Source organism: Typopeltis vanoorti, chromosome 10 (assembly GCF_054136105.1).
Source record: "Typopeltis vanoorti isolate ZY-2024b chromosome 10, IOZ_Tvanoo_1.0, whole genome shotgun sequence".
In the NCBI taxonomy this organism is placed as follows: Eukaryota; Metazoa; Arthropoda; class Arachnida; order Uropygi; family Thelyphonidae; genus Typopeltis; species Typopeltis vanoorti.
Genome location: NC_143558.1, coordinates 108501680 through 108524930, shown reverse-complemented (window position 1 = coordinate 108524930; position 23251 = coordinate 108501680). Strand labels below are relative to the sequence as shown.

At 36.5% G+C, this 23251-nt stretch overlaps 1 protein-coding gene across 5 annotated transcripts in view; it reads right to left on the bottom strand.

Annotated features, from left to right (window-relative positions):
- LOC150102665 (atlastin-2-like) overlaps window positions 1–23251 on the bottom strand; it is a 437615-nt gene that overhangs the window by 360354 nt on the left and 54010 nt on the right. For all 5 annotated transcript variants that reach the window (XM_090399745.1, XM_090399748.1, XM_090399746.1 and 2 more), the window contains one exon: window positions 13701–13841. In XM_090399745.1, the coding sequence (XP_090255871.1) occupies window positions 13701–13841 (141 nt within the window). The remainder of the gene's footprint in view (window positions 1–13700; window positions 13842–23251) is intronic.

Sequence of the window (23251 nt, the reverse complement as noted above, 5' to 3'; positions counted from 1 at the left end):
CTACCACACCAGAAATACTAATAGGTCGGTAGTTAGACACATCAGTTTTTGCACCACCCTTGTGCAATGGAACTATATTACATTCCTTCCATTCCTGTGGTATCATTCCTGAGCTGAGACTCAAGTTATGCAAATGTGTGAAAGGCCTAGCCAATTCAGCTGAACATTCCTTTAACAAACGGGCAGATATTCCATCTGTCCCTATTGACAAATTCTTATCCAGGTTATGCAAAGCTGTTCAACCTCATTTTCATGAACCTCTAACTCTTCATCCAATGTAGCAGTAGCACTGTGCACCATACTACATACACCTGGTTGATATATCTTAGCAAAGTGAGCACTCATTAACTGAACAATCTCCTTAACTTTCGACACCCATGTACCATCTGCATTCAATAAAGTTATTCTTCCACATTCATTCTTCCTTTTGCTTGTGGCATAATGATAAAATTCTTTTGGATTGCCTTTAGCTTGCATGGCCAATTTCTTTTCATACTCTGTTTTAGCTTTTCTCACAATACTCGTTACTTTTCTGGCCTGAGTTTTATATATTTCATAACTCCTCTCACTCTTATTCTCACGATACTCTTTCCACCTCATCATCTTCTTGTGGATTTCTAGCTTAAAAAGGCTGCACATCCATTTCACACCCAACCTATTTACTCTTCGAACACTAGGGATACATTCAGATACCGCCTTTTTTCAAGCACTTTTTCAAAGCTTCCCATGCATTGCTGACATTTTTTCTATTCAGTAACTGATACCATGGGACCAAAGATAATATTCTTCTAAGTTGATCATAATTTCCAGCTTTGTAATTCAGCATGTAGCCTGATTTAATCAGAGTTTCAATACAAGTAGATACTTCCCAAGAAAGAACAGCATGATCACTGTCACCAGGTGGTGGCAAAATAGCTATATTCTTGACAGAGATCCCTTCTGATACTATGAGCAAATCCAACACTCTTTGACCTCGAGTTCCTTCTTTCACATGCTGCTTGAGAAAGTTATCCCACTACAATTCAATAAATTCCTGTTCTTTCTGATCATGAGATTTCTCTTCTACTCAATCAATGTTTGGAAAATTAAAGTCACCCATGATGTCAATCGCTTGGTACCCATAAGGCTAAATTGGTGATGCATTTCTTTGTCCTGTACAACTGAGCTGCCAGGTCTGTAGCAACATCCCACCATAGATTTCATTCTGTTAACCTCCACTTCACACCAAATAGACTCAAACTCATCACTACATGGGACATTGTTATTACCATCATTGTTTTCTTGTATTTCTACCCTAACTGGACTTAAGTCATCTGATATCATTAGTAGCACTCCTCCTCTCCTATCTCTTCTGTCATTGCTAAAAATAGTATATCCGTTACACTCGATCCCACTTATCATATATGATTCTGATAGCCAGGTTTCACTAATACCAACAATCTTAGGCTACATCATATTCAATAAAGCAACAAACTCAACCTCTTCGTTTCTAATGCTCCTGGCATTTGTGTATAGACATAATAAATTACGACCTAGCCTATTCTTATAATTAGATATGCAATGTATTTGGTCTTGTTCTAGAATTTTCTCTTTTCCCTGCCCAGACATACTTAAAAGGTCCGAACCCAAAGCATATTTTTCCACTAGTATGCCACATACATAACCATGTTCAAAAGCATTTATATCTTTATCACGTTTGCATACCATAGCTGAACTTTTACACACATTTTCCACATTCCTTCCTTGATATTCTAGTTTCCCTGACTCTCTGCATTAAGTCTCATACCAAGAAGTAATTTTTCCAGGCTTCTGATGCCAAATGAATTCAAGTGCAGGCCATCATTCTTATACAAATCTTTTCTGCCATCAAACACACCCCATACGTCTAAAAACTCACATCCATATCTTCTACATAGCCTGCACATGAAATAATTTGCTATCAACGCCCTCTTTCTTAACTCAGTACTATCATATCTAGGTGGTAATCCTATAATTTTTACCCTCTCACATTTCTTTCTCGCTTCTTCCAACAGACCTTTCATATCTTCTCTCATACTATGTTTGTCATCACTTAAATTATTAGTACCTACCAACACTACCATTTCTTTTACATTTCTTTTTTGGTTTTCAATTACGTTTGTCATACTTTTAATTTTCGCTCCCGGGAAACTAGAAGTGTTGACTCCCTCGGCAAGCGCAAATTTTTAAATTAAGTTAACATACCATATTACCTCTTTTTTCTTAGATATTAACTGACTTACCTTGTTGTTATTAATATTTTGATTACCAAGTTCAGTATTTTCCTGCCTGTTCTTGTACTCATCCTTTTTCTTATCGTGTTGAAGTTTAAACAAAAGTTTTTCCACGTTTTCCAATTCCCTGGTGAATTTCCTAATAATTTCTTTTAACCGAGCAATTTCTAATTCAGCATATCCTCAGATAAATTATTATCATCACTGCAGCAGTGTTTTTGTTCAGGACAAACGCTCTCCTCAGTAGCAACTTTAGTTTTAGTCACTGCCTTGTTTCGACGAGTTTTTGGCACCATTTTTAATAGTAAAAACTAATAATATTTCTGAAATTATGTTATAAAATACTTTAGTACAATAACTACACTAATAAAACTACAATAATATACTAAAATACACAATTAAATATAAGAAAACACTTAATAAATCAACAAAAATCACAAATCTTTCAGGAGCTCTCTGACAGTACAGTTTCAGAATTTATTTGTTCGTTTCTGGGAAGATCTGAAGGGGCCCAAATAGAAGACGATATACATTCATAATTATATGTACCATTCTGTATGAGTCATTGTTCGGTTAAACTCTTATTTCATATCTTTTGACATCTTTTAGGCGCCTTTTCTTCTGCGGCACCTGTGTGTATTGCACACTTCGCACACGCCACCAGCCGGGCCTGCAAACAGCATAAATGACATTTGAGCAAGAGACAATTTTTTACACTTAGCTCTTTCCAAGTCACATTTATATTTATTCGTTTTTTTTTTTTTTTTTTTTTTTTTTTTTTTTTTCCCAATAGAGCAAGCATGAAGCTAGTTTTTATTTTGATTGAGGAGCCACTTGAAATATGCTGAATTTTTGTTTGGCTACTAGACATACCCATTGAAGAACCAAAGCATAGAAATTTTGAGTAGAATAAAGGCATCTGGTAACCCAGCTCATGAGATTAAAAATTATACTTTTTCAACCAAGTATCATTTTATAATTTCTCCAATAAGTAGAATCTCACACTTTGCAATGAAACCATCTACCACTTGAAGAAAGGCATGAACATGCATGCCAGAGTGGGATACAAATATAGCATGTGGGTCAGGAAGCAAACATGTAAACTACTTGACTATCACTAACAAGAGCAGCTTTTATACATTTTATTTTATTTTTTTTTTAATGTGAATTCCACCTATAAAGACTGTAAAAACCTACACTATATTAGTACTATCAGTGGGAAAAGGGTAAGATAATCCAAAAAGCCTGCACTGGAAAACAAAGATAAAACAAACTTTTTTTATGCTATTCACTATGAGTAGATTTGCTTGAATGATAAATATCAATATATATCAATATATATATATATACATATATATATATACACACACGCACCGGCTGCATTTCCTCTATATGTCTATATAGCTAACAATATCATCAGGAGGTTACTTAACATAAGTAAAAACCAACAAAAGTTAGACGTCCAACAGTATTTAATATCATTCCAGTCTTTTCAGCTTACATCTTGGAAAAGGTTTAATTGTGAGTATCATTAGGCATGTTACATGCAGTCTCTACATTGTTGTGTAAACTCTGTATATGATTGCTGACATAGGAGAGTTCTTTAATATTACACATGTTAATTAATTTCCAGATGTCGTGAAGGATCATTCCTTGATTTCTATTTAGTATTCCTTTTGAGCAAATAACCTTGGAGGACTCCTTGTCAAACCTGTCAAAGTAATTTTCTTCTAATTTGCACATGGCGGAAGCTTTCTACTCTCCCCTAAAGACAAAGTTCCATTTTATAAATATTCGGGTATATACAAAATTCTGTGTTCTTGTAGAAAGATATATGTAGGTCAGACTGGAAGAAATTTTGAAATCTGCAACAAAGAATATGCAGGCAACACTGAAAAACAAAAGGGAAGAAATAAGCAAACTCATAGTACACAAAGAATATCGCATATAAATTGGCAAACATCCTCCATGCCGTACTTAAAAGAGAATTACTTTGACAGGTTGTTCAAGGAGTCCTATTAGGTCATGTGCTCAAAAGGCACATTAAATAGAAATCAATGAATGATCTTAAATGATCTGGAAGTCATTAATTAATATGTGTAACATTAAGGGGAATGTATGTGGAATTATAAGGCAGGTGATTATAATAGTCTTAGATGTCAACTTGGGGCAGTTCTATGGAGGACAGAATTGGTAGGCCAGGATATCATTAGTCATTATCATCATGCGTATCAAGGATTTAGGCCTAGTATGGTCTGTTCCGGCTTTAGAAGTCATCGTTGAATCGTTTAAGAGGACGTCCTGGTTTTCTTTTTCCTAATGGCTTGTACTTTAAGGCTTGTTTTGGTAATCTTTCTGTTTTCATTCTCTGAACGTGTTCCTTTTATTTATGTTTATATTTTTTAATTTTTTCTATTACTGGTTCTTGGTTTTAATTCTTTCATAATATCTTCATTTCTTTTGTGATCAAATAGGGTATACTTTGCAGTTTTTCTCATAAACTTCATTTCTGCTGTTGTTAATCTTTGTTTGTCTTTTTGTTTTATTGTCCAGATTTCGCTTCCATACATTAAGATTGGTAGGGCTGATATATTGTATACTTTTAGCCTGGTTTGTTTTTGAACTAGGTTTGGTTTAAATATAGAGTTAATTATACCTGTTATTTTTAAATATTTTGCAATTTTTACGTTTATATCTTTTTCATTTTCATATGTGATCATGCATCCTAGGTAGTTAAATGAATTCACCTGTTCTAAGATCTTGTTATCTATTACTATTTTAGTTCTTACTGGATCTTGTCCTTTAAAGGCCATAGTTTTTGATTTTTCTGTTGATATTATCATACCATAATCTTTGGATATCTCATTTAGATCTAAAATAGCTTTCTGTAAGTTATCTTCAGAATTTGTAATTATTATTTGGTCATCGGCAAAGAGGAGTGTTTAAGTTAACTGTAGGAGAAAGTTTAATTCCTTGATGTAAATTTTTATTCCATTTTGTTATTATTTCATTTAAGTAGATATTAAAAAGAGTTGCTGAGAGGGGACATCCCTGTCGACCCCTTGGTTTATCTCTCTCGTATATGATAGCTCGTGATTTAATCTTATTTGTATTTGATTATTTTCATATATACTTGTGATAGCTTTTAGGATATTATTTGGTATTTGTCTTTCTTTTAATATGTTAAATAATATGTTTCTTTTAACTTTGTCAAATGCTTTTTCAAAGTCAATCAATAAATGCAATATGTGTTTCTAAATTATATTCTCTTCTTTTCTCTATTATTAATTTTAAGCAAAAGGCTGGGTCTATACATGACCATCCTTTTCTAAATCCATTCTGTACTTCTAGAATAAAGTTTTCGAAATATTTCATTAGTTTGTTATTTAAGATTCTGCTATATATTTTGTAACAGGAATTTAGTATACTGATACTTCTATAGTTTTTAGGGTCATCTCTATTACCTTTCTTAAAGATAGGAATCACAATTGCTTTTTTCCATTCTATTGGGGGGATACCAGTTGAGTAAATTTTATTTAAAAATAATAAGAGTCTTCCTTTGAATCTTGTCCCTGCATATTTATATAGTTTTGAACCTAGCTTATCTTCTCCAGGTGATTTTCCGTTTCTTGTTTCTTTCAGGCTGATTTCTAATTCTTCTTCAGTTATTTCCTTTTCATTTTCGTTAATTGTTTGCCAGTTGTCTTTTTTAAAATATTTGTCTGTCCACAATTCTGTGTAGTAATTTAGAAATTCTTCTAATTTCAATTCAGTGTTTAATTTTATGTTTTCTTTGGTATCTGCATTTAAGTGTTTCAAAATCTTATATACATTGGGTCTTATTTTATATAAATCATGTTCTAAATGAGAAACATGCTTGTTCCATGATTCTCTATGTCTTTTTCTGACTTCTCTTTTAGCTATGGCTCTTATTCTTTTATATTCTATTTCATCTTCTAATCTTTTACTGCTTAACCATTTGTGATAGGCTTCTTTTTTCTTTTTGATTATTTCTTTGATTGTATCATCCCAGATCTTCAGTTTTTTTCCTTTTATTGAATTTTTGGTACTTTCCTAAGCTTTCAATTGCTGCTGCATTTAGTATTGTTTTTATATTAAGCCATTCTATTTCTATTTCTTCATTTTGTTTTATTTTATCTAGATATTGGTTAATTCTTTGTTCATATAGCCATTGTACATTTGTGTCATTCAATAGTCTAGTTTTATAAACAAATGTTTCAATTTTTCTTTTTGTTCTTGTTACTTGTAGCCATTTAGGTGGTAATCTTAATTTTATTTTAACAAGGAAGTGGTCACTGCTTATTTCATATCCTCTGTAAACTCTAACATCTAGTGAAAATTTTGATGTCTTTTCATTTAATATGAAGTAATCTAATATTGATTTCCATCCTCTTGCTGCCCAAGTATATTTATGTATGTCTTTATGTTTATAGAAGGAATTCATTATTTTTAGGTTATTATAAACTACAAAGTCAATCAATTTTTTACCATTTCTGTTCAGAGTGTGTTCTCCATGTATTCCTATATTATTATTAATTTTTGTGTTTCCAATTCTTGCATTTAAGTCTCCTGCTAAAATTATGTAATCATTTTTATTTATTTTATTATATATGTTTTGTAGCTGATTATAAAAATCAATATTATCCTGTTCTCTTCCTTCTTCTGGGGCATATAAACCAATTATTGTTAAATAGCCTCTATCTATTTTTATTCTAGCTTCTATTATTCTTTCATTCCATAATTTATAATGTTTTAACTGTTTTGAAAGGGAGTTATGAATCCAAATCATGACTCCTGCTTGTGCTCTTTGGTCTCTGTCGACTCCGCTGTATATCACATTAAAGTTTTCAGTTCTCATAGTTCCTTTTAATTTCTTTTTTGTTTCAGTGATTACTGCTATTTTAAAATTTCTTTCATTTAATAACAGGTCTAATTCTATTTCTTTATATGCTATTCCTCTTACATTCCAGTTTGCTATGTGTATTATATTTTGTCGTTTCCATTTTTGTTTTACCTTTTCCATTCCAGGGTCGTTTCCCATAGATTCAATCCGATTATCTTTTTCTGTCAGCTTACAGGTAGGATTATGTTCTCCATGTCAGGGGACCAGCCTGACGATGGAATAGTTCAGGATATCATTAGTGCTTGGGAAATTGTGAAGGAATATTTGTTAGCAGCAATACTAAGCTGTATTCCATGAGTGAAGAAGAGGACACAATCTGGTGTAAAGTGGATGAACAAGCAATATGAAATGGGAACTGAAGGTGAAAAAGAGGTAATAGAAGATAGAGATATAAGGAGAGGTATGGAGAGCAGATGCATAAAGAATATAAGATTTGGGCCAGGAGAGTAACTAGTATGGTGAGGATGGCAAAACTACAATATGAGAAGAGATTAGCACTAAGATTCAATGAAAATCCTAGGGGATTTCTTAGCCAGTAGGAGGAGAAATAATTGTGGAAGAATGACATTGTGGGATAAAAATGGGAATAGACTGATTGATGCAGAAGGCATAGTGTAGTTGTTCAATGAACACTTTATTGGGGTATTTCATCCTGGAGAAGTAAGTTTTAACACTAGTTCGACATTTAGAGGAGCAAGAGGAGAGTGGATGTGGCGTTTGCATCCCACGGCGCTTGGCCGCACGAAGGAAGACGTGGTTTCGAGTCTAGTCGGCGACTAGAGAAAATTTTTCTAAGCCTTTTTTTGACCGGTTCTCGAGTTAGTTGATCTCTGGCACGGGCAAGCGGGTTTTTCGTCCCGTAAAACTCAAGAAAATCGACCGTAGAACTCACGTTATTTCAGACATTAAATATATTGTGTTAGGGTTAGGGACCACGAGATGGCGGCACATTTGAGCCGTCTCTCTTCACTGTGTACCGCTTAATTAGTGATAGCCTTGGGCCATCTATCTCTGATTGGTACAGTGGAGATTGAACTGCCCACTCAGTCTCCAATAGTTAGATAGGGCTAAATCGCCTCGCCTACTCCCGTATACGGGAATAAAAAGGCGTTAGCTGATTAGCTGATAGCTGAGGAGAGTGTGTTCCAAATACTGAGTACTCTGGATGTCAGTAAAGCAGCAGGACTGGAAGGTATTTCACCATGGATTTTGAGAGAATGTGCTAAAGAACTGACATCTCTGTTGATCTGGCTTTTCAATGAAAGTCTGGCTATGGGGAATGGAAGGAAGGTAAGATAGTGCCATTTCTTAAGGGCGGTAGTAGACTGGAAGTTTCTAATTATAGACCAGTTTGTGTTTCATCAGTAGTTGTTAAGATCTTGGAGAAATTAGTGACAGACCATATACAGCATTGGCAGATGAGGGCAATGTTATCTGTGAGAGTCAACATGGATTTGTTAAGGGGTGCTCTTGCTTTAGTAATATGATTGATAATAAAATGACAAGAGCAGTTGATGAGGGAAAGATATATACTGCCATTTTTTTGGAATTTGCAAAGCATTTGACAGGGTGCCACATGATAAGCTGATATTTAAGTTGCAGCAGATGGGTTTAGATGTCGGGTTAGTCAACTGGGTTCAGGATTGGCTGTCTGATAGGTATCAGAGAGTTGTGTATGGTGGGGCAATATCAAGGAAGCAGAAGGTTACAAGTTGGGTCCCACAGGGCTCAGTACTGGGACATGTATTGTTTAATCTTTATATCAATGACATTGTCAATGGATTGCAGAGGATATTCAGTTGTTTGCGGATGATGTGAAGCTGGGAAGGTTTTTAGTAACAGTGCAGATGTGGCAGCCCTGCAAGATGATTTGAATAAACTAGATAGATGGGCAAATGACTCAGCATTTCGGTTTAATGCAGCAAAATGTAAAGTTTTGAAGTTTGGGATACATTGATGGGAGGCTGCATACTCGATTGAAGAAGCTGTACTGGAGGAAGTAGTGGAGACAAAAGATCTGAGGGTGATGATTGATGGAAAACTGAAATTCAGGGAACATATTGGTGGCGCAGATAGCATCAGCCTGGCCAAAAATTATTATTATTATTATTAGACACCTCCAGGGAGTCCAAAGACTCATCGAGGGAGAGTGTGCTAAGAGCATCGAATGATTGGTCCCCTTCCAACTACAAACCGTGCTCAAACTTACTTAACCGAGCCATTAGTAGCAGAGGCTCTACCAATCGACCAACCTTTTGGGATCACTGAGACGTGGTTGACAGAAGGGGATATAATAACAGGAATAGAAGTCTCTGAGTATAGCATTTTTCGTCAGGATAGGAGGGGAAAGTGTGGTGGTGGGGTACTGCTTATGATAAGTGATGACCTATGTCCTCTAAGAGAAGGTTTTTAGTGTTTTAGAAGGCTTTGGAAGGAAGTGAGACAAATGATTTTGAGAGCATATGGTTTGAGGTAAAGGTAGGTAAGACAGGATATTTAGTGGGGCATTGCTACAAACCCAGGGCATTGCTACAGACCACAGACCCAGGAGCTGTTTAAACATCTAAGGTCTACAGACCTTAGATGTTTAAACAGCTAAGTTTGGCAAGTGCAAAAAGAATGACTGTTATGGGAGATTTTAACTACAGTAGTATAAATTGGAGACAGGAAGATGCATGCACCAATAGGGGAATGGAATTTCTAGAATTCTTGAGGGACAAATGTCTTAGCCAACATGTAACAGAGAGAACAAGAGGTTCAAGAGTTTTGGATTTGGTTATAGCATCAGAAGAGTTGATAATAACTGAGATGACATCTCCCCCACCAGTTGGAGAGAGTGACCATATGGTTTTGACTTGGAAAATGAATAGACATGCAGGAGTATCAAAGAGACAAGAACTTATGGGGAATTATAATGCAGGTGATTATAATAGTCTTAGACGTCAACTTCGGGAAGTTTCATGGAGGGAGGAATTGGAAGGCCGGAATATCATTAGTGCATGGGAAATTGTGAAAGAATATTTGTTAGAAGCAATGGTAAGTTGTATACCATGAGTGAAGAGGAGGACACAATTTGGAGTCAAGTGGATGACAAACAATATTAAACAGGAATTGCATGCGAAAAAGAGGCTATGGAAGAGATATAAGGAGACAGATGAAGAGCAGATGCATGAAGAATATAAGACACAGGCCAGGACAATGACTACTATGGTAAGTAAAGCGAAACTGGAATATGAGAGGAGATTGGAACTAAAATCCAAAGAAAATCCTAGGGTTTTTAGCTATGTGGCCAGTAGCAGGAGAAATGACTGTGGAAGAATGATATTGTGGGATAAAAATGGGAATAGAGTGACTGATGCAGAGGACATAGTGGAATTGTTCAATGAACACTTTATTGGAGTATTTCATCCTAGAGGAGTCAGTTTTAATGCTAGAGGGATAGGGCTGGTTCAAGGTTTAGAGGTACAGGAGGAGAGAGTGTTTCAGATACTGAGTACTCTGGATGTCAGTAAAGCTTTCGGAGTGGATGGTATTTCACTACGAGTTTTGAGAGAATGTGCTAGGGAAGTGACAGTGCCTTTAACCTGGTTTTCAAAAAGTCTGGCTTCGGCAAAGGTGCCCAGGGAATGGAAGGAAGGTAAGATAGTGGCATTGCATAAGGGTGGTAACAGACTGGAAGTGTCTAATTATAGGCCAGTCTGTGTGTCATCAGTAGTTGTTAAGATCTTCGAGAAAGTAGAGAGGGACTGTATACAGCATTGGGCAGATGAGGGTAATGTTATCTGTGAGAGTCAACATGGATTTGTGAAAGGGTGCTCTTGTTTTAGCAATATGCTAGCCTTTTGTAATAAAGTTACAAGAACATTAGATGAGGGAAAGGCATATACTGCAATTTTCTTAGACTTAGCAAAGGCATTTGACAGGGTGCCACATGATAAGCTGATATTTAAGTTGCAGCACAAGGGTCTGGATGTCAGATTGGTCAACTGGATTCAGGATTACTTGTCTGATAGGTATCAGAGAGTTGTGTATGGTGGAGCAGTTTCAAGGAGGCAGAGGATTACAAGTGGTGTCCCACAAGGCTCATTACTAGGACCTATATTGTTTAACCTTTATATCAATTTACATTGCCAGTGGATTGCAAGGGGATATTCAGTTGTTTGCAGATGATGCAAAGCTGGGAAGGATTATTAATAATAGTGCAGATGTGGTATCCCTGCAAGGGGATTTCAATAAACCAGACAGATGGGCAAATGAATGGGAGATGTCGGTTTAATGCTGCAAAATGTAAAGTCTTGAAGTTTGGGAAACATTGATGGGATGCTGCATACTCTATGGGAGGGGTTATACTGGAGGAAGTAGGGGAGACAAGAGATCTGGGGTTGATGATTGATAGAAACCTGAAGTTTAGGGGACATATTGCAAAGGTAGTGAAGTTAACACAGAGGATTGCTGCAATTATGAGAAGAACACTGACCTGCAGAGATAAGAGGATTATCATTCCGTTGTATAAGTCTCTGATCAGACCACACTTGGACTATTGTTCTCAGATTTGGTCCCCAAGATTTAAAGGGGATAAATTAACTGTGGAAAGGATACAAAGACGGATGAAAAGATGGTTTCAGGACTGTACAAGGATAGTTATGAGGATCAGCTGAGGGAATGTGGACTGCAGAGTTTGGTGGATAGAAGAAGGAGAGGTGATATGATTGAGACTTTTAAACTGTTGAGAGGTGGTTGACACTGGGGAGTTCTTTTGTTTGGTTGAACAGCGGGAAGGAGTGATGACAAGAGGCCATCCCTGGAAGTTATGAAAGGAAACTGTGAGTAAGTGGGTGAGGAGTGGTTTCTTTGCGTGGAGGGTGGTTGAACTGTGGAATGCATTGCCTGATGGAGTGGTGAGAGCGAGAACAGTCAATGAGTTTAAGGAGTGGTATGATAGACTTTGTGTTTCTTAGGGGGGACCTCCCCTCGATGAGTCTTGACAGACTTTATGTTCTTAGGAAGGACCTTCCACGATGAGTCTTTTGACTCCATGGAGGCCTGAATAATAATAATAATAATATTGCAAAGGTGGTAAAGGTAACCTAGACGATTGCTGCAATACTGAGGAGGATACTGAACTGCAGATATATAAGAGTTATCATTCTGTTGTATAAGACCCTGATCAGACCACACTTAGACCATTGTTCTCAAATTTGTTCCCCGGGATTTGAAGGGGTAAATTAACTATGGAAAGGGTACAGAGACAGATAACAAAGATGGTTTCAGGACTGTACAATGTTAGTTATGAGGATCGGCTGAGGGAACATGGACTGCAGAGTTTGGTAGATAAAAGAAGGAGAGGATATGATTGAGACTTTTAAACTGTTGAGAGGAAGTTACAAAAGGAAGCCGTGAGCAAGAGGGGGTGAGGAGCGATTTCTTTTCATGAAGGGTGGATGAACCGTGGAATGCATTGTCTGATATAGTGGTGAGAGCAAGAACGGTCAATGAGTTTAAGGAGTGGTATGATAGACTTTGTGTTTCCTAGGAAAGATCTCCCACAATGAGTCTTTTGACTCCATGGAGACCTGAATAATAATAGTAATAATAATTAAAGCCCTCTCTTATGCCAGCAATCACATACAGAGATTACACAATGCAGAGAATGCAGAGGTGACACTCATGATTCAACTGTCATTCAAGTATTTTCAATTCACAGATATTAAGTGATGTTGGAAATTGTTTAATTTGTTTGTCCATTTTTTCTCATGTTAAGCAACCTCCCAATGATGCTGTTAGCCACATAGACAATGAAAAATGTAGAGCAAATACATCCAGTATAAATAAATAAATAAAATGCATATGAGTTAAAACCTGGTATTTATCAATCAAAAATGAAATTTTTGTCAAACTACTTTAAGCCTCCAATAAGCCAAGCTCACACTAGGCAATGATATTTATCTAACACCTAAAGACATTTCCAAATGCTCATGACAACTGTGGGATTTAAATTCACAACCTGTTGGTTTCCGGACTGCAGATATCCTATCCAGTTGACCAAATGGACCAGCTATACTTTAGATACAACTATCACTATAACTATCACTACTGTGCACAGATTTCGTAACATTGAAGTCACAGATAGGGTAATGGTAAGAGATGCAGTGTAATGAAGATCATATCAGGAATTGGAGAGATGAGAGAAGAGAAAATGAGGGAACAGATTGCAGAGTTTGGTAAATAAGCTACAAAGAAGCAGTTAGGTTCTTAAAAGCTGAACCAGACTAAAATAAAGAAAGAAGAGTATTTCATTATATGGGAATGGCATGCACTGCCAGTGAGAGAATGGTGAGTGCACTGATGTAAACAAATTTAAAGAAAGAACCATGTATACAATAGATGTAGATAACAGAATGCCTTGAACAATATCCTGGAAATTTATTACATGCTCTATAACAATAATAATGATAGAAACTTTTGCATTTGACACAGTTCTACCAAGAATAAAATTAAGCACAACATGAAGGGACGTTTCATACCTGTTCTTCAGTGGATAATGTAATTAAAAATATGTCACTCCATATCACCATTCCAGATGTATCTCTGTCAATACCACCACACCATGAAAATCCTGTAAGTGGTTCATTTTCTTTTCCTATCCAGCCACTGGAGGATTTATCCTTTAAAAATTTTATGAAAAAAGTTCATATTTTGGAATACCTCATATACCTATATTATCAATTACAACATTTAATCTTGGTTAAAATAATCAATTATTAATAATTTAAAATTAATTGACAAATAACAAAATATTATCATCATTGTTGTCATAAATGCCAGATCCATAGAGTCAAATACTCATTGTGAGAGGTATACTACTCTCACACACAAAGCTCATCAAACTCATTCAGTGTGTCTACATTTACCACAATCTAAGGAAAAGTATTCCACTCACCAACTACTTACTAGACTAAGAACTTTCTCCTCACTTCTTTGCTCACACATCCTTCTTATATAGTTTTGAGGGATGGCCTCTTGTACTACTGCCCTCCCATTCTATGAAAATCTTCCATGTTAACCTGGTAATACCCTGACACCAAACTTATATGTCTCAATCATATCCATTCCCCTCCTCCTCCTTCTATTCACAACACTTTGCAAATTGTATTCCATCAATCTGTCTTCCATACTCCATTCCAAAGACCAGTTATCACCTTTGCAAAACTTCGCTGGATCCTTCCTTTCTAACATGAAAACCAGGTTAGCCAAGATACACTTCAAAAGATGGCTAAAGAGGAAAATAACTCATTCTTGCATTATACAAGATCTTGAATGAAGGAATGAAGGCAAATTTTTTATGATATGTTTTATTATATATATATATATATATATATATATATAAAGCTGAATTAATGCTTAAATAATCCAGGAACCTTCTCTAGAAATCAAACATGATTTTTCAAGCTACTTGAAGATTCCAATAAAGCAAGTGGTTATCTCATACCAAGCAACAAAAATAATTCATCACCAAAATGTCTTTCCCAAATAGCCATCTCACAGAAGGATATATTTTAAACTTATGGATAGATAAAACATAAAGAGACATCAATTCAGCCACCCAAGCAAGCGCATCGGTAGATGATTATTATTATTATTAACACCAGACCCACATGGAATAAAAAGATTCATCGCAGGAGGTATACACTGTTTCACAGAAATTCATGAAACTGCTTTAAACTCATTCTATATGTCTCCATTAACCATGCATTCTACTCACCAACCACTCTCTCTATGCAAATAGCCTACTCTGCCTCCTTATAGAAATTCTAGAGAAGGCCCATTGTTCTATCCCCCCCCTCCCATTTTATGAAAAATTTCTTCCACATTCATCTGGTAACAACCCATTACCAACAAACATCTTAATCATATTCCTCTCCTCCAAAATAATCTCTGAAGTTTTCAGAGATTGTTTTGATTGAGAGGATGAATGATGAGCAAGAGTGGCTAGCTTGCATTGAGAGATGGATGAGCTGAAAGAGGAGGTGGAATGTCTTGGGAATCAGATGAGAAGTATTATTATTATTATTTCGGGCAACTCCAAGGAGTCGACAGACTCATCGAGAGAGGCCCTAACATCATGTCAAGAACAACTATTCGACATTCACACAGTATCTATCATACCTGGCCTTGAACTCATTCACGGTCATAGCACCCACAACAGAATCTGGAAGCTTATTCCACTCATTCACCACTCTCCAATTAAAAAACCTAGCTCTAACAACCCTGCTAGCCACATTCTTGCCCAGCTTCGATGTATGGCTCCTAGTCCTCCCACCACCAGTCCTATTCTCAAAAATATCTTCTGGATTAATCCTATAGAAACCCTTGAGTAATTTGAACGTCTCAATCATATCACCCCTTTTCTGCCTGACAACCAATTTTTGCATCACACAAATCTTCAACCTGTTCTCATAAGGTTCATTCCACAGACCTCCTATCATCTTGGTCACTCGTCTCTGGATCCTCTCCACCTCCTCCCCATTAAGAAGAAACCTTGGCGCCCATATCTGGGCACAGTAGTCTAGATGGGATCCTATCAAGACTCGATATAGAGGAACAATAACTTGTTTTATCTCTGCTTGTTAAAGTATTTTTCAGCAACCAAGTGATTTGATGAGCTGATGTGGCCACTTTTGCAAAGTGCCCCCTAAACTTCAACTCCCTATCCACCAATACTCCCAAATCCCTGGCTTCATCAATCTCATGGAGTATGGTTCCACCAATGTGATATACTGCTTCTAATCTTTTCACTGCAAAATGCATAACCTTACACTTTGCCACATTAAATTGACATCCATTTTCTCTAGCCCAGTCCTCCAAACTATCCAAATCATCCTGCAAAATTTTGACATCCTGTGCACTCACAATTACTCTATCCAACTTTGCATCATCAGCAAACAAGTGAACACTTCCTCTCAGATCCTTTCCTATATCGGTAATAAACAAACTGAAAAGTGGTGGTCCGGGAACAGAACCCTGTGGCACACCACTAGTCACAAGCCATCTTTTGGACTCCACTCCTGAATAAACCACTCTCTGGTATCTCTCCATCAACCACCCTCCTATCCATCTCACCAACCATATATCCATCCCCATCTGCTCCAGTTTACTGATTTGAGTTCCATCTGGTATCCTGTCAAAGGCCTTGGCAAGGTCCAGTAGAATCACTGTAAACCCATTACCCTTATCCAGTTCAGCCGTCACTGTGTTATAAAATGTGAGCAAGTTATTGATGCATGATCTACCCTTCACAAAATCATGTTGTCCCCCATACAGTATCCCATTTTCATCTATCCAATCCTGTATTCTTCTCTTGACTAATTTCTCCAAAACCTTGACAACGATTCCTGATATGCTAATCGGTCGGTAATTTACAACAGCAGTTTTGGAGCCACCTTTATGCAGTGGAACTATTTTCCCATCTTGCCACCCTCTCGGGACTAACCCAGACCCGAGACTCAAATTAAACAAAGCGGTCAAGGGCAATGACAATTCTTTAGCCACTTCATGTACGACACGAGCTGGTATACCATCCAATCCCACAGATGTATTGACATTGAGGTTTTGCAATAGACTACTCACCTCCACTTCATTCACCCACAATTCCCGTATAATCTATTGGTTCATTCAATGTCACTGTCGTGACGTTCTATTTTCATGTTGTGTTCTAATTTACCATCTAGTTTCAAGTCACTCTTATAAATAAAATAACTAATTGCGAATTGATCACCGATTCAAAAGTAGGGAAATTTATAATTATACTGCGCCACCCTATTTTTAGATTAGTCTATATAAAATAGTAGGATCAATTCTTAATTAAGTTAGCAGTCTTCTCATTAGGCCGAATCATTTATTATTATTCTACTTGGGGCACCCGCAAGATTCGAATTTTTTATGAACGGTGCAATAAAAGGGAGTTCAGGCAAACACAATATTTAGATTAACAAAATAAAACATTTAATATGCGATATAATATAGCAAATACATGTATTCTACTTTTAAATGAAACAATACAAATAACTTAATACATCTTGCTAAGTCACTCATTCCAATTCAATGTTCTAAACTTTAACATACAATTCACTGCTTCAAAATTATAAATTTTCTTAATTCAAGTTAATAAAACAAAACTTCTCATTTTATCAGTCTGCACACATCTATCAGTTGTACTTAATGTTTAAATTCACAGCAGGCACTAATCAAGGTAGACATTATTCCAAGCAATCTTATTTCGGACCTTGAACTTCGAAGATACGCTATAGTTAATGTTAGAATAAACAAACATGTATGACTACTCTTACCAGATACAATCTTCAATACATCAATTAATTGCGAGCACACTTATGAATTAACTTATTTGAGCTAGCGGAACACATTAAATAAAATTCTCCAACGCTTTAACTGAACTACTGTTAATCGCGCTTCACTACTCTAAAAAAAACAGCAATAAGGTACTGATATCCTTCCTTGTTTACTTTCCTGCAATTAGTTAAATTCATTATATTCTTCTCAGGGCAACATAGAGTTAAGACGTAATCCTAGATTAACTGGAACTAATCAGAATTTCCCATTGAATGTCCAGTTCTTTATTTATCCGATTACGACATCAGTTTTCCTCTATAACAACAGCTGATTTCACTTGCAGCTGAGAATAAGATTCACTACGTTCCTTGCTACTTCTAAACACTATGCTCTTGAATTTCTGCCCTAAAGAATTTACAATTTTCTTTCACTTCCTTGCTTATATCCTACTTTCCTTCAGGCTCCGCAAAACTCTTTCCTTTTCTTTCTATAAAATTCTTATTGCCTCCTTTCTCCTTTCTGGTTCCAAGGTCACGCACTCTTCGACTCGTGCTTGTTTATTTCATGCGTCTCCATGACAACGCATGAACGTAAACATTTCGCTAATGTAATACAACGCTCTACTCTTACATAAGTGATTACATAACATTAAATTTTCACAAATAAGAATAAACAGAATATTTGAGTTACTTAATCAGCTCTTTCATTACGTATACAATTATTTATAATACACTTTTCGTTACTTTACATATACAGGGTGTTCGGGATAAATTTGACAGTTTCATAAGGAAAAAGAAAATCTTCTTTGTATCTATTAAATTTAATGAATTGACAAAAAAACATTACAGGCAGAGTTAATTACAATACTATCAACAAGATTTACTCAAAATAACCACCATTAGCATCGATCACAGCTTCAATTCTGCTTCGGAACCTCGAACAAGCTGATGCTACAGTCTCCCTGGGAAGGGCCGCAAAAACTGTTTTAATTTTATCCATTAACTGGGCTTTTGTATTACTGGAAGTGCGATTGGTGTCTTTTTCAACTGCGCCCCATACAAAATAATCCATGGGGTTAAGGTCTGGGGAGTTTGGAGGCCAAACATTTGGACTGGTGAAGTCATAGAAATTTTCAGACAACCATTTTTGACTTTTCCCAGAGGTGTGGCAAGGGGCCGAATCCTGCTACCATACATACGGCCTACCATTGGCTACCCTTGTTATCCAGGGCTTGACTACAGTTAGCAACTCCACGAACAAAGCCCGAATTCCAATGCCAGGGTTCTTCAACACCTGTTCCTGCAGATTTGCGAGGAATTCTGCTGTACGAACGCAATCAGATCGTCTGCTAGGGATCTTTCTTCTTGCTACATCCTCGTAGTCACCATTGCAAGTCTCTAGTTCATGCCTGATTGTTTTTACTGTATTCAGGGAGCATTGGGCAGCAGTCGTAATATCCTTATTTTGATGGCGGGCACGAATCATCATGATACAAGTTATTCTCTTCCATGATTCAGGTGGGTTCCAGCTATCCATCCTTTCTGACATCTTGTATATGAATGAAGAAGGGTCCAAACTTTTAAATGAAGAGAAGTGTGTGTTAATACATGTAACTTACGGAAAAATATAATTAATTATAAATATGTCAAATTTATCCCGAACACCCTGTATATTTAGTTATCATAAATTTCTACACATATTATTATTTAATAAATTAATAGTAGGTTAAGTTTAGAATAAATATTTAAATAGTAATCCTTAATTAAGGAACAATAAATAATCTTTATACAAATTATGATGCAATGTTAAATGTGAATGAAAAAAAATAAATTACACAACATAGTTTCATTCACAATTTAACATCACCACCTGGAAGATATATTCTTGCAAAGTGCTCACTCAGTAATTCAACTATATCAACTGATTCGGTTACCTCCTTACCATCAGCATTCTTTAAAATCATTCTGCCATATACATTTTTTCTTTTACTTGCAACATATCAAAAAAACTGTTTAGGATTCTCTTTAGCCTGCATGGCCAATTTTCTTTCGTAATCCTTTTTTGCTTTTCTTACCACACTCGTTACCTTTCTGGCCTATGCTTTATACCGTTCATGTGCCTGTCCGTCACCTTTCTCCTTAAATTCCCTGCATAGTTGTTTGTTTTTTTGCAACTCAAGCTTAATGGTGTTATTCATCCATTTAACCTGCACTTGATTTATTATTCGGACTCTAGGTATACAGTCAGCCATTGCTTCATGCAAGCACTTCTTAACTACCTCCCATGCACTATCAACTTCTAGTCCTTGCAGTTGTGCATGCCATGGCACTTAACCAATCAATCTCCTAAGCTTGTCATACTTACCAGCCCGATAATACACATATACCCTGTCTTAATTGTAAATTCCACACCTTTAGCCACCTCTTAAGTCCAGATCCTATGATCACTCTCACCAATTGGTGGCAACGTGGTCATATTCGTTACAGCCAAATTCTCAGATGCAATTACCAGGTCAAGCACTCTCTGACCTATAGTATTTTCTATCACATGCTATCGCAGATAGTTATCCCTTAATAACCGCATAAAATTCAATTCCGTCCCCCCGTGTGTCCTCTCCTCCTTCCAATCAGTGTTACCATAGTTGAAATCTCCAATAATAATTACCCTCTTTCCATTCATTTCTTCTATTTGCTTATGCATACTATCTCCACCATCTATTCCATCACCTGGTCAATAGCAGCACCTAATCGTATATTTAGTTCTGCTAGTTTCAATCTCACACCAAATAGCCTCAAATGTGCTCTTTTCTCTATCCTGCAGTTCCACTTCTATTCTTCTTGGCTGTAGCTCATCAGCTATCATCAATAACACTCCTCCTCCCATTTTATTCTCCCCGTCACTCCTGAACACACCATACCCCTCACATTCAATCCCACTAGCTGTGTCGTCTTCTGTCAGCCATGTTTCACTAATGCCAATAACCTGTGGTCCGGAAGTACCAACCAAGGCCAAAAATTCTTCCTTCTTGTTCCTAATACTTCTGGCATTTGTATACATGAATTGCAGAAGCCGATTTGTCCCATCCCTATTTTGATGCATACTAACTATCCCATTCTGATTTGTGGTCTTTCCTACTCTCTTGGGCATATTACACACATTCACATACTCAACTGTCTCCCTAAAATCTGCATATCTACCCCCCCCCCTTAATAACCCTAGTTTCGCTGATTCTGCATATTCACTTCCACTACATTCGACAACACCTTTTCAAGTCTCCATATACCAAATCCTTTCAAATGTAAACCATCCATTTTATATAAATCCTTTCACCCATCGAACTCATTCCACACATCCACAAATTCCACACCACTCATCAAACATAATTCACACATAAAGTCATTAGCAATTATGGCCCTCCTTCTATATTCTTCACTGTTATACCACGGCAACAGACTCATTAACCTAACTCTCTCACTCTTCTCTTTTGCTACCTCAAGCAATTCCTTCACATCCTCACTCATAGCCTTTTTGTTTCCTTTCAAATCATTTGTACCTGCCACCACTATCTATTCTTTCACCTGCTGCTTTTGCATTCTAATTGACTCGCTTACATTCTTAACGTTCCCACCGGGTTGGTACGATTTTGTTAAACTCTCAACCTTAACACACCTCTTACTAAGAAATCTCCATACAACACACGCTCTTTCATTTTGTTTACACTCACTATCATACCCTTATTTTTTCTATCATACTTTTGCCGATTATTAGTCAGTACGCTTGGTAAACATTTTTGCCAACGCTCCAACTGTCGATTTGCCCTATGTATCACTCTACGTAATAAAGCAATCTCACTCATTGCGTCAGTGTCATCATTTTTATTCTCCGATGATTCATTCAATCATTCTGTATGTTTACCTTCATTCTCACTTTCAACGCCACTCTCACAGCTATCAGGTACTACCTCGCAAATATCGCCATTCATACCTTGAATATCACTGTTATCTAGATTCTCACTTTCATCTGCACAAGTTGTGCAATGAGATCTCTGAACTTCAGGTTTACCATCCTTGTTTACCATCACTCCAACTTCTCTTGTTTCCTCAACCTCCTTAAAATTTTCCTCACCAGGTGTATAATTTACACCACATGTTTGCCTACCAAATTTCAGAGCCTTACACTTTATAACATTAACTAATAATTACTCTTGCTTGCCCATTCATGCAATCTGAGTCCTTCTTGTAAAGTCACAACATCTGCTCGATTACTCATTACTAGCCCCAATTTTGATTCATCTGCAAACAGTTGTACATCACCAGTAAATCCCCATCCCAATAACATTAATATACATATTAAATAACAATGATCCCAAAACAGACCCATGTAGCATACCACTAGTGATATTCGTCTTACAGGATAGGATACTGCACGCCCATACACAACTTGATGATACCTATTTGATATCAGGACACCTATACAACTCAATAATCTAGTATTCAATCCCATCTGCTCCAATTTAATTACCAACCTGTTGTGTGGCAATCTATCAAAAGTCTTTACTGTATGTACACCACTGTATATGCATCTCCTTTGTCCAACACATTTGTCACCTTGTTATAGTACATAACTAAGTTGGTAAAACATGGCCTCCTTTTAAAAAAACTCATGCTGACAATTACAGAGAATACTGCTGTTATCAATCGATTTTGTATCCTAGCTCTCCTCAACCTCTCCAACACCTTAACTACAACTCCAGATATACAGATCAGCTTATAATTTGTAACCTTAGCCTTATCACCATCTTGGTGAAGCAGAACAAATTTACCTACCATCCACTCCTTCAGAACAAATATTGTTAAACAGGTAAGCCAAGGCTAACACTATCTCCCTGGAACATTCCCTTAAGACATGTGGTGATATGTCAAGTTCTACTGCTTTATTGACATCTAGATTACTTAACTCTTGTTATACTCCTTGAATGTTCATCAGTAGGTCTTCTTCTTCCATTTCCTCTAAACTTGAGCTTCTGATTTTACACTGAGGAAGAAACACCCTAATGAACTGCTAATTGAATACCTCAACTATGTCCTCTGCAGCAGTAAACAACCTACTACTTTCATCCGTCAACATCATTATGCCATAATCATTCTTCTTTCTACTAGCATATCAAAAAACTTCCTAGGATTTTTCTTGGATTCAATTGTTAATAATCTGCTCACACTGCACTTTTGCTGTGCTAACCAACTGTTATCTTCTTGGCCTACTGTTTATACTTTTCAGGCAACTGATTATTACCACTTTTCTTCTTGTGCTGCCTCTAAAATGCCTCCTCCTTCTTCTTCTTCTTCCAGATTTTGCACTAATCACTTCATTCATTCATTTGACAGCTACTGTATTCAGCCTTTTGACCTTTGGAATATATTCCCATACTGATGCTGTTAAGCATATCTTTATGAGTTACCATGCAGCATTTATTTCTTTCCTGCTTAACCACTCACTCTATGCTACAAATCCAAGATGTCTACTAAGCTTTTCATAATCGGCAGCCTTCTGATTTCACATATATTCTTTCCTCATGAAAATCTTCATATAGCTAACCATAATCCTGAATTTACCTGAATTATTTTTCATATTCTGGTAAAATTTCACATTTCTAAGTAAAATTTATGTAAGTATACTTCCATAGAGATTAAAAAGAACTGTGGAAGAGAAACTTGGAGAAGTATAAGCA